Source organism: Pseudonaja textilis, chromosome 4, assembly GCF_049901715.1.
Source record: "Pseudonaja textilis isolate UNSWEBS1 chromosome 4, rPseTex1.2, whole genome shotgun sequence".
Taxonomy (NCBI): Eukaryota; Metazoa; Chordata; class Lepidosauria; order Squamata; family Elapidae; genus Pseudonaja; species Pseudonaja textilis.
Window position 1 is genome coordinate 87,624,836 of NC_141993.1, and position 12,971 is coordinate 87,637,806.

Below are 12,971 nucleotides of genomic sequence, written 5' to 3' on the forward strand. Positions count from 1 at the left end.
AATTGTTATCCAACATCTTTTTAAAAACTTCCAGTGTTGGAGCATCCACAACTTCTGGAGGCAAGTTGTTCCACTGATTAATTGCTCTGTCAGGAAATTTCTCCTTAGTTCTAAGTTGCTTCTCTCATTGATTAGTAATCAAGTTTCCTTGATTAGTAGTTGAATGCTTTGACACACTGTTCCAAACTACAGTCACATGGAATGAACTCTTATGATGCCTGGAGCTTTTTGCCTGGATGTGAAAAAAAAAAGAGTTGGTGCACTAATTTACAACCTGTTGTAAAACTCATCTAAGTGACTGCATCTTCCTTTTTTCTTCTTCTTCTTCTTCTCCCAGATGTTGGGATGTTAACAATGCTGTGGCTTGCTGTGACTGAAGGAGTTTGAGTTTAGCTCATCCTATATCGAAATAGGGGATTTCCTCCCCCCCATCCATGGCTCCTGCTAGTAATACCAAAAGAACTTAGACTTATATATCATTTCATAGTGCTTTACACCCCTTTCTAAGCAGTTTACAAATGTCAGCATATTACCCCTGACAATCTGGGCCCTCATTTTACCGTCCTCGAAAGGATGGAAGGCTGAGTCAACTTTGACCCGGTCAGGATCGAACTGCTGGCAGTTGGCAGAATTAGCCTGCAATACTGCATTCTAACCACTGCGCCACCAGGGCTCTGATAGGCAGGTGCTGGTCATGTTGCCATGATCATTGGGGATCTGGTTATCCTTTTTTGTCCTGTTGTCTGCTGCTTGGAAAAGTGTTCCCACCCCTCCTAGTGTCTGGGCTCAGTGAAAACACAACTTGATTTGTTTGGTACTAACTCAGATTGCATTCCTGCCCAGTTGATCATAGGGCTGTTCTATCCTATGTCCTTTGTTTTCAGCTCCTTTCAAGAGTCTTATCAGATTTATCCATCCTCCTAACCACAAATGTGATTTCAAGTCTGGTAAGGAGGAACACATTCCAGTACAAATTATATGTGGCACAAGCTTTTGTATTGCAAACATTTCCTGAGTGGATTATATAAACCATTCTTTTTTTAAAAAAAACAAACCCCAATGATGCTACTCACTTCTTGGTGGAAGGTACTGGAGAAAACAGATTTGATCCACTCTGCTGTCGTGAAGACGTCGAAAGAGAGAAAGGCAAAGTGGACATCATGGCGCAACTCTGGATATTTTCAATGATTCTGCTTCTGCTGCTGAGTCTTTCGGTGGTGTACTTTCTAAAACAACTCCGGTTGCTCAGAAAATGTCCACCTGGACCTTTGCCACTTCCTTTAATTGGAATCAGCTGGCAGACGGGCTTTAGACTAACCCCTGATCTTCTAATTCAGGTATTATTTTTTTCCACTTGTGTAATTTTGTTTTTTTGATTATGAAGCTAGCTATTTATTTATTTAGACTTATTTTATTTATTAAACTTAGTTGAAGAGAGCTGCAGTCATTTGACTTCGGTGGCAGTGATGGAGAAGAGGGTATTGGGTCTGTAAAGTCTGGAGAATGAATACATGATTTTGAGGGGATTGAGAATTTGAATCCTGGTAGTCCTCCTTCAGTGACCACGGTTGGGACGGGTCACTGAGTGAACTGCTGACTGTGCTTATGGGCTTACTTGAGATTTCCTTTCTTTACGGTCCCACCAATACAAAGATCAGTCAGTCATAAAGTCATTGGTGTCTAACCTGGGAATTGTTGTTAAACAAGGCAGTCTCTATACGAGGATTACTTTTGTATGTAGTCAGGGAAGCTCCTGCTGATTTTACAAACTGTTTCTCTGTCTGTGGGAAGAAACCTTGCTATCCCTACAAGTATACGTTCAAAAGGATTTTATTTATTTTATTTGTTTGTCAAACATGTACAAGATAACAAGTACAGGTATAAACAGGAACAAAGGAAGTCAATACAGATAAGCGGGGACAGTAAGACAGGGACGGTAGATGCCAGAAGTGGTATTCAGCAGGTTCTGACTAGTTCTGGAGAATTGGTAGCGGCAATTTTGAGTAGTTCGGAGGATCAGCACATACCACTTCTGACTGGAGATTTTACAGTATCCTTTCTCTGACATGCCCACCAAGCCACGCCCACAGAACCAGTAATAGAAAAATTTGAATCCCACCACTGGTAAGGCACGCTGGTGCGCTTATGCACGCCCCCTTTAACGACCTCTTAGGAGTGGGGTGACCTCCACGGTAGACAGTTTGAGGCTGAAGCTGTGAGGGGTGGAGGCTGTAACCTCCAGTCAGGTAGGGCAGGGGTCCCCAACCACTGGGCCGCGGACCGGTCCCGGTCCGTGGAACATTTCCTACTGGGCCGCTGGTTTGCTGGGCACCGCCATCTTGTTTGACGAGAAAGTGCTTCCGGGTGAGCTTTTCCAGTTGGAAAGCGGCGTTTGGGTCCTCGCGCCTTAGTTTCATCAAAGGGGGGGGGCTTCGAACGAAACTAAGGCACGAGGATTCTTTCAGCACCCAAGGCAAGGCAAGCCAAGCGACCGTCCCGAGGCCGTCCCGAAGCAAAGCCCATCGACAAAGGTACAAAGGAGGAGTTGAAGGTGCTGGGGAGAAGCGGGGGACGGCTGGCTGGCCGGTCGCTCGGCTTGCCTTGCCTTGTCATGCGTGTTGATGCCAGTACCGGGCCGCGGATCATTTTGTGATGCTGGTACCGGGCCGTGGCACAAAAAAGGTTGGGGGCCACTGAGGTAGGGTGTTCCAGGCGTTGACCACTCTGTGGCTGAAGTCGTATTGTCTGCAATTGAGTGTGAAGCGGTTTACCTTGAGTTCCTATCAGTTGTTTGCTCGTGTATTGTTGTGGTTGAAGCTGAAGAAGTTGTTGACAGGCAAGAGGTGTTGTAGCAGACAAAGGATGCTAGTACAGAAAACGATAGATGGAGAAAACCAGGGAAATAAAGGAAAGGCGAGAGGGCAAAAACAGCAGGAATCTTGGCTGAAAAGCAAAAACAGGAGGAGCAACAGGCTGAGAATGATGGTTATGAGTCCAAAGTGAACAGCAGCTCTTTGGAATGATGATCATGGTTTGTTGCTTATGACGATGCTGATTTTTACCTCTGAAATTGCTGCGAAAGAAGGAACCGAATACAGGTACAACTACTCCCTCAACTTACGACCATGATTTCTATTGAGACATTTGTTCAGTGAGTTTTGCCCTATTTTGCAACCTTCCTTGCCACCGTTGTTAAGCGAATCACCGCACTTGTGAAGTTAGTGACAGGGTGGTGAAGCGAATCTGACTTCTCCATTGACTTTGCTTGTCAGGAGGTTGCAAAAGGGGATCACTGCAACCGTCATGAATACAAGTCAGTTTCCAAGCGTCTCGATTTTGATCACATGACCATGGGGATGCTGCCAACAGTCACAAGTTGTGAAAAACGGTCAAAAGTCATTTTTTAAGGCCATCGTAACTTCAAACAGTCACTAAATGAACTGTTGTAAGTTGAGGACCTGTAGTCCTCGACTTAACAACCATTGATTTAGTGATCGAAGCTACAGTGGCACTGAAAAAAATGACTTATGACCGTTTTTATATTTACAACCATTGCAGCATCCCCCGGGTAATGTGTGCAAAACTTGGCAATCACCTTGTATTTATGATGTTCGCGATGTTCTGGGGTTGTGTGATCACCCTTTGTGACCTTCTGATGAATAAAATCAACGAGGAAGCCAGATTCACTTGAGAAGCTTCTTACTGACTGAACAACTGCAATGACTCGCTTAACAACGGTGGTTAGAAAAGTCATAAAACGGGGCAAAACTCACTTGGCAAACCGTCTTTGTGGAAATTTGGGGCTCAGTTTTGGTTGTAAATTGAGGACTACCTGTATTCTTCTTCACCTGAACGATATTGCTTCTTCTTCTTTTCCCCCCTAATGGCAGCTTGCGAAACGTTACGGAAATATTTACACATTACTGGCATGGAATTTACCTGTAATAGTACTGTCAGGATACAAAGTTGTGAAACATGGATTGATCAACCATTCTGATGACTTCTCTGAACGAGTAGAGACCCCCTTTTTAAGGGCTCTGTCCAGAGGAAAAGGTAAGGTGTAAACTGTGCTTTTCCTTTTTTAAAATCCCATTTATTTATTTACATACATTTATATACATGTATTTATATACAGTATAAAAGGTAAAGGTTCCCCTCGTGCATACATGCTAGTTGTTTCCGGCTCTAAGGGGTGGTGCTCATCTCTATTTCAAAGCCGAAGAGCCAGCACTGTCCGAAGACGTCTCCGTGGTCATGTGGCCAGCATGACTAAATCCCCAAAGGCACATGGAATGCTGTTCCCTTCCCACCAAAGGGGTCCCTATTTTTCTACTTGCATTTTTCCATGCTTTCGATCTGCTAGGTTGGCAGCAGCTGGGACAAGCAACGGGAGCTCACTCTGTTACTCAGCACTAGGTATTCGAACCGCCGAACTGCCAACCTTTCTGATCAACAAGCTCAGCATCTTTAGCCAGTGAGCCACCGCGTCCCATATATACAGTATACATGTGCGTTTATGCAAAAACAGCATATTATGGCCTTGTGGCCTGGAGGCTAAAACATACAGTTGTGCTTATAAGTTTGCATACCCTGGCAGAATTTATGATTTCTTGGCCATTTTTCAGAAAATATGAATGATAACAGAAAAACTTTTCTTTCACTCATGGTTAGTGGTTGGCTGAAGTCATTTATTATCAGTCAACTGTGTTTACTCTTTTGAACTTATAATGACAACAGAAACTACCCAAATGACCCCGATCAAAAGTTTACATACCTCAATTCTTAATACAGTGTATTGCCCCCTTTAACATCAATGACAGCTTGAAGTCTTTTGTGGTATGTGTGGATGAGGCTTTTTATCTTCTCAGATAGTAAAGCTGCCCATTCTTCCTGGCAAAAAGCCTCCAGTTGCTGTAAATTTTTGGGCTGTCTTGCATGAATTGCACATTTGAGATCGATCTCCCCAGAGTGGCTCAATGATATTGAGGTCAGGAGACTGAGATGGCCACTCCAGAACCTTCACTTTATTCTGTTGTAGCCAATGACAGGTCGATTTGGCCTTGTGTTTGGGATCATTGTCATCTTGGAATGTCCAAGTATGTCCCTTGCACAGCTTCCGGGCTGATGAATCCAAATTTTCCTCCAATATCTTTTGATAACATATTGCATTCATCTTGCCATCAATTCTGACCAAATTTCTGTGCCTTTGTAGCTCACACATCCCCAAAACATCAGTGATCCACCTCCGTGTGTCACAGTAGGAATGGTGTACTTTTCATCATAGGCCTTGTTGACTCCTCTCCAAATGTAGCAATTATGGTTGTGGCCAAAAAGCTCAATTTTGGTCTCAGCAGTCCAAATGACTTTGTGCCAGAAGGTTTGACGTTTGTCTCTGTGCTGTTTGGCATATTGTTAGCGGGATACTTTGTGGCATTTGTGTAGTAATGGCTTTCTTTTGGTGACTCAACCATGCAACCCATCTTTCTTCCAGTGCTTCCTTATTGTGCATCTTGAAACAGTCACACCACATGTTTTCAGAGAGTCCTGTATTTCACCTGAAGTTATTTGTAATTTTCCTGGCAGTTGTGGCTGAAATTTTAGTTGGTCTAACTGACCGTGGTTTGGTTTCAACAGAACCCCTCATTTTCCACTTCTTGATTAGTGTTTGAACACTGCTGATTGACATTCTCAATTCCTAGGATATCTTTTTATATCCCTTTCTTGTTTTATACAGTTCAACTACCTTTTCCCACAGATCCTTTGACAATTCTTTTGCTTTCCCCATGACTCAGAAGCCAGAAATGTCAGTGCAGCACTGGATGAAAGATGCAACGGTCTGTCAGGAGTCCATGAACTCATTGACCTTTCATACACACACACTAATTACAAGCAAACAGATCACAGGTGAGGATGGTTACCTTTAACAGCCATTCAAACCCCTTTGTGCCAACCTGTGTGCATGTTATCAGCCCAAAATCACCAGGGCATATAAACTTTTGATCAGGGTCATTTGGGTAGTTTCTGTTGTCATTATGGGTTAAAAAGAGTAAACACTCTTGATTGACAATAAATGGCTTCAGCCAACCACTAATCATGAGTGACATAAAAGTTTTTGTGTTATCATTCATATTCTCTGAAAAATGGCCAAGAAATCATAAATTCTGCCAGGGTATATAAACTTATGAGCACAACTGTACGATGAATGGCTACAGGAACTAGGTTTCGCTAATCTAATGAAGAGAAGGACCAGGGAAGACATGATAGTAGTGTCCCAATATTTGAGGGGCTGCCACAGAGAGGAAGGGGTCAACTTATTTTCCAAAGCACCTGAAGGCCAGACAAGGAATAATGGATGGAAACTGAACAAGGACAGGTTCAACCTGGAAATAAGGAGAAACTTTCCGACAGTGAGAATAATCAACCGATGAAACAGAAGTTGCCTTTGGAAGGTGTGGGAACTTCATCCCTGGAGGCTTTCAAGAAGAGACTGGACTGCCATCTGTCAGAAATGGTGTGGGCGGGGGGTTGGACTAGATGACCTGCAAGGTCCCTTCCAACTCTGTTAATCTGTAATATGCCATTTAGTTTCAAAGTGACTTTCAAAACGACAACTTTAGAACATATGCTATAATATTCCAACTTCATCCCCAGCAGTGCCTTGAGAAACAGCCCCAATGTTAAAATATTTCAAATGTTTATATGTGTTTATGTTAAATCTCCAAAGTTATAAATGAGACAGAGAAGTTTCCAAGAAGTCCTGAAAGCTTTGTGGGCTTGAAAAAGCAAGAAGTGTAAGGAGGTGGATGTCCAAAAACAGACGACCGAATCTGAACCAATCATGTCAAATGCCACACTGTCCATCTTGAAGTTGCTAAAAAATATGTAGGCATAAAATATGCCATCTTGTTTCTGATGCATTCTGATGAATGCTACATCAACAGCTATGGATGATTTAAGTCTATCTCATGGGCTAGGGAATTGCTGAAGGCCGAGTCACTGGAATGCAGCAAAAAAAACAGAAAGAAAAAAGGGTTGGCTGTAGGTGGATGTAATAAACTATCTGGAACTTCAGGTGCATCATTGCAACCATCATTTTGAGTTTTTTTTAAAATCCTGTTTTGTGGACATGCCTACTGGTTAGCTATAAATGTGGGCATGATCTCATCCATGGGTTTCTGATTGTTGGTTTTTCTGGGAAGCATCTGAGCAAAACATCCACAGAGATTCTCGGTCATCCAGATCATGGTTGTCCAAAGGTGCTTTTTCAGAGGGCAACTAGACTTTGTTTTTCCTTGAAGACATTTTGCTTCTCATCCAAGAAGCTTCTTCAGTTCTGATTGAATAGTGGAGGATGGAAGGATTTATATTCCTTGCCGTTATCTGGTCATTGAGCAGAACTGAAGATAGGTTCTTGGATGAGAAGTGAAACATTTTTAGGGAGAAACAAGTCCCAGTTGCATTTTGACAAAGTACCTTTTTGAGACGATCTGAGGAATACGGATTTTCTATTTTAAAATGAACACATGTGAATATCAACAGCATGGCTGGTTTGGGAATTCTGAGAGTTGACCTCCACCCACGTTAAAATTTCCAATTTTGAAAAACACAGATTTATATGGGTGCCCATCTTATCCAAGTGACTTTGGGCAACTAAGGAAATGCTAAAAATTATACAAAGAACTGGGAATTGGCAAGGATTCCAAAGCTGATCTAATTGCAAGTCCCATTTTAAACAATATTTGGCATGCAAACCAACTCCAAACTATGACTTCAAAGAGAATGTATGACTTAAATATTAGCCTTGATTTATGACATGGGGCCTGCCTCAGGCAATCAAGCTGAAGTGAACAAATCCAGTTTTAGCATGTTGCATTAAAGAATATTTCCTTAAATGTTGTGTCTAATTCTGCATCATTCTTGCACGTTCTTTCTTCCCACCAAAATATACCAGTGTGACTTGCTGAGCGTGACCTCTCCTAAACTAATGAGTCCAATAAAGGAGAATATTTATAGCTCAAGGTTGAAATCAAGGGTCCTTGGTGCTTTCTGAGCTTGGCTGTGCAACCCCCTTGTATTTAAACAGTGGCAAACCCTACTTCTTACTAGCACCGATGATGTTACGTATTTTGAGTAATCAAACGTCTGCAAGAAAATAACCAAGCTCAGAGTGCACCGAGGAACCCTCGAGCAGATGATTTCATAACTTCGATGCATCTCTCTTATGAGTAACAATTTTTCCCTTATTTCTGTTTGTTTCAGGAATTATTCTTTCCAACGGCCACACTTGGAAGCAGCAGAGACGATTTGGCCTACTAACTATGAGGAAACTTGGAGTGGGGAGGACAGGCATAGAGAGTCAAATACAAAACGAGGCTGGCCAACTAGTGGAGATCTTCGCTGATTCAAATGGTCGGTGAGACCAGCCAAGGCTGTCAGCTCAAGAGCTACTGTGTTTCCCCCCAAATAAGACCCTATCTTATATTTTTTTATCACCCCAAAAAAGTCACCAGGTCTTATTTTGGGGAGATGTCATCCACTGACTAACCTCAGTTGCATGCATTACCCCCAGCCTCCTTTTCGCTGTCAGAGGCCTTCAGGAACCTCTTCTGCAGCCAGCAAGGCTTTCCTGAAGGCCCCTGCAGCAGATAATGGAGCTCTGGATCGATCCAGAGCTTTGTTATCACCTACAAAGGCTTCAGGAAAGCCTTGGTAGCCTTGCCGACTGCAGAAAAAATGGGCTGGCACGGCAGGCGTCAGGGTGTGCGAGGCGTGCACTCAAATGGGTGGGATCTTAATTAGGGCTTATGGGGGGGCGGTTAGGGCTTATATTGGGCGCACATGTATAAATCAAGCTAGGACTTACTTTTAGGACAGGTTGTATTTTCGGGGAAAGCAAGGTAGTTTACCTAAATCTTTACAAGAAATCCTTGACTTGTGATGAGAACTGAGCCTGCAATTATGGTAATAAAATGTGATAGTCATTAAACAGGTCACCATGTGACTGTAATTGATTTTCCCTTTTTTATGTTGGTCATTAAGCAAATGCACAGGTTGTATTGTGTAAAGCCACAATCATTAAGCGAACCCGTTGTGTTCTATGGGATGTTTTTCGTCAGCAAACAGAAAAATGCAGGTAGTCCTTGACTTATACAGGTAGTCCTTGAGTTAGGACTTCGATTGAGCCCCAAATTTATGTTGTTAAGTGAGAAATTGGTTAAGTGAGTTTTTAATGTGAAAAATGGTCATAAGTCACATTTTTCCATGCTGTTGTAATTTTGAATGGTCAATAAACGAAGTGTTGTAAGTTGAGGACTACCTGTAACTTTATTTAAAAAAAAAACAATTTTATTTAGATTTTCACAAAACAAAGAAAAATAAAACATCTTTTTTAGTGAACAGCTTGGTTCCAGGTTTTCATATCGGCATACAGATATAATCTCAATTACATATTCATCTTTCATATTCAATTTCATATCTTATCACTACTTTAAATATTCTTTATTAATTTTTCCCTTCAAATAATTCCCCCAGGCTTATTTTATAGCTCTCATTCATTTCTAAATCTATTACATATCCTTTTCAAAGTTTTCATATTTTCATAATAATTATGCTTTTATCTGTCCTGTGTACACTTTTCAATTCATATCCACATTTCAAACATTACAAAACAAGGTTTCTCCTATAGTTGCCAATTAGAGCGTGTCACCTTTATATCTTATACTTAATTCCCTTTTACATCCCATTAAATATTCTACTTCTAAATTATCCCATTAAACAATTATAACATTCATCACCTAATAGCTATAATATAACATAAATCCCTTTTAGTCAGATTCCACATGGTACTTCCCCTTTAAATTACCTCTAAATAGTTTTAAATTTAAAAGAAATAAAACAGAAAAGGAAGAAAATAATTAAGCAATTCAAATTCATCCAGAAAACTGGTATTAATTTCCTTACAATCCTTCTCATAATTCATTTCAATCATATTTTATAAATCCTTAACATACATTGACATAATTCAATTATGTTTTACATATTTTTGTTTTTACTTAATCTAACTGTTATCAGACATTCCATTGGGTAACAATCCCCATTTCATCTTCCATTTTAATTGCATATATTTTCCTGTTTTCTACAAAATTTATTATTTCTAATATATTTATACAATCCCTTATCACTATGCAGAATCCTCTATTTTAGCTGTTTTTTCAACCACCTGTAACTTATGACTGTTGTGCAGCATTCCCATGGCAACAAAATCAGACTTTGGGCACTTGGCAACTGGCATGTATTTATATTCACTGCACAGTCCCAAGATCACATGATCATCATTTCCCAATCAGCTTCCAATTAGCCAAATCAATGGGAGAAGCCAGATTTGCTTAATGACTGCACAATTCTCTTAACCACTGGAGTGATTCGTTCAACAACTGCTTAAAAACAAGTAACAAATGAGATGCAATTCACTTAACAACTTAGCAAAGGAAATTGTCATAAATTGAGGACTACCTGTAAATGCTGGTTCTTGCAGTCATGTGACTGCTATATATACAGGCTGGTTGCTGAGTACTGAATATGCAAACATGTGACTGTGGGTATGTGTGCGCAGCCATCAGAACATCAAATGCAGGTCATAAATAGCTTTTAAGAATTAAAAAAAAATTAATTTTAACCAGTTGCTAAGCGACTGGTTGTAAGTCAAGGATTTATTCCATTTTGGCAGACAATGGGATGCAATACTTCAATCCTCACATTTTATATTCATTTGACAATAAATTTCTTAATTTTTCAGGTCAGCCCTTCGATCCTTTGTTGCCAATCACCAACGCTTTCTTCAATTTGATCGCCATCTTGGTGTTTGGGTACCGATTCTCTCTTGAAGACGAAAACTTTCAGAAACTAACCAAAGGCCTGATTTTTGGTTCAAGATTTGTGGGCAGCTTCTTTCATGTGGTGAGTTAAGCTTTTGTTTTCTGACCAGGTGATTCACATTGGCCTAAAAACCTACACAGCTAACCCTCAACGTACGATCACCATTGGGCCCAAAATTCCTGTTGATAAGCAAAATGGTCATTAAGTGAGTCTTGCCCCATTGTATGACTTTTCTGGCCACAGTTGTTAAGTGAGTCACCACAAGTTTTTAAGTGAGGCAGCTTCCTCCGCCTCATTGATTTTGTCCGTCAGAAGGTTGCAAGAGTTCCCAGAACGCTACAACCATATTAAGTCAATCACCCAAATTTTGATCGCATGACCATTGGGATGCTGCAACGATTTGAAAGTTTGAAAAATGGTCACAAGTCTCTTTTTCTCAGTGCTGTTGTAACTTTGAATGGTCATTAAACGAATGGTTGTAAGTCAAGGACCACCCATATTGTAGTCTGGTCTTTTAGGAGCACAGGTCTTTCAAACCAAAGAGACCAAGTATAAATAAATGTATGGAGTAAATCACTGGTGGTATTCTACCGGTTCAGCCCGGTTCTAGCGACCCGGTAGCAGCGACGAACAGTGGAGACCGAATCGGTTCTCTCCACCGCTCTGCTGTTGGGCCCACCCACCTGCCCAGCTTCCCATACTCAACCTTTATCTACTGAATTTGAAGCACAGCTGCTTTGCGCAGCACAGAATAGTGCCTCACGGGAGCTGCTGAAGTGACCGGGATCATGCAGGCTTGCAGGAGGCAATTTAGAATGCCTTTGCGCCTGCACAAAGTCCACGTTTGGTGTGCGCATGCACGCAAAGTGTGTGCAGCGCGCAAAGCGCACCCACCAAGACATGCCCACTGAACCGGTGGCAAAAATATTTGAATCCCACCACTGGAGTAAATGGTGCAGTGTGTGTGCATATGTGTGTGTGTGTGTGTGTGTGTGTCGGGGAGAGCAGAGAACTTACGGACCATAATTGAGTCCAAAATTTACATTGCTAAATGAGAATTTTGTTAAGTGAGTTTTGCCCCATTTTACGGCTTTTCTCGCCACGACTGTTCAGTGAATCCCTGCTGTCAACTCATAAAATATTTCTATGGTCTTTTTAGAGTTGCCAACAGAAAGGGTGAGGGGGAAAGGGGTTTTGAAAGAGTACGGCACCTTGGAAATCGAAAGTGCATTCCATAAATAGTTTTTCAAAGATAGTAACTAGGTGACTGAAGTTTCTGCCGTGCAAATATCTAACTGGAGAACATGATTGCTGACTCTTGGCTATGGATGTGTCTCATTGGACAATATGAATTAGATATACCCAGGGGGTGGGGGAAAACTAGGGTCAAGGGTGACAATGAATGATGTGTCTCAGAGTCAGCTACACCCAGGCAGTGCCAGATATGTTAACTCCCAATTAATCCTTTTGAAGTTTTGAAAGTTTGGCTCAAGACTCATGATTTAAATGGGGGTAAATGCCGAAATCCTGATGCCTGCAGTCGTTAAGTGAATCTGGCTTCCCCGTTGCTTGTCAGAAGGCTGCAAAAGGGGACCATATGACCCCGGATCACAGTAATGGTCATAAATACGAACCAGTTGGCAAGTATCTGAATTTTGATCACATGATTGTAGGGATGTTGCAAGGGTCAACACAGTGAAAAACGGTCATGGGTCACATTTTTCAGTGCTGTTGTAATTTTGAACGGCCACTAAACAAACTGTTATAAGTTGAGGAGCACCTTTAACTTGTGACTGTTTACAGCAGTTGTGAATCACTGCAGTTGTGAAATTAGTAAACCCGGTTGTTAAGTGACTCTGGTTTGCCCGTTGGCTTGTCTTGTCAGAAAGAGTTGTGGTTAGCCAGCAGCAGATGTGGACGGCTGAGGAGAGCGAGGACTCAGATGAGGGGCCAGGACCATTAAGGAGTGGACTGCTGCCTTCAGAGATTGTAGGGGCTGGCAGCAGTGATAAGGAGGTTTCCGAGGAGCCTGTGCCAAGTATGTGTGCGCACAGGATTGCTCGTAGGAAAGAGCAGCTACATCAGCACAGGCAACT

The 12,971-nt window shown here is 41.7% G+C and overlaps 1 protein-coding gene across 1 annotated transcript in view; it reads left to right on the forward strand.

Annotated features, from left to right (window-relative positions):
- Window positions 1-1,160: 1,160 nt before the first annotated feature.
- LOC148125929 (cytochrome P450 2J2-like) overlaps window positions 1,161-12,971 on the forward strand; it is a 30,373-nt gene continuing 18,562 nt past the window's right edge. The window contains exons 1-4 of the mRNA XM_087932065.1: window positions 1,161-1,337; window positions 3,891-4,053; window positions 8,260-8,409; window positions 10,796-10,956. Of these exons, the coding sequence (XP_087788191.1) occupies window positions 1,161-1,337; window positions 3,891-4,053; window positions 8,260-8,409; window positions 10,796-10,956 (651 nt within the window). The remainder of the gene's footprint in view (window positions 1,338-3,890; window positions 4,054-8,259; window positions 8,410-10,795; window positions 10,957-12,971) is intronic.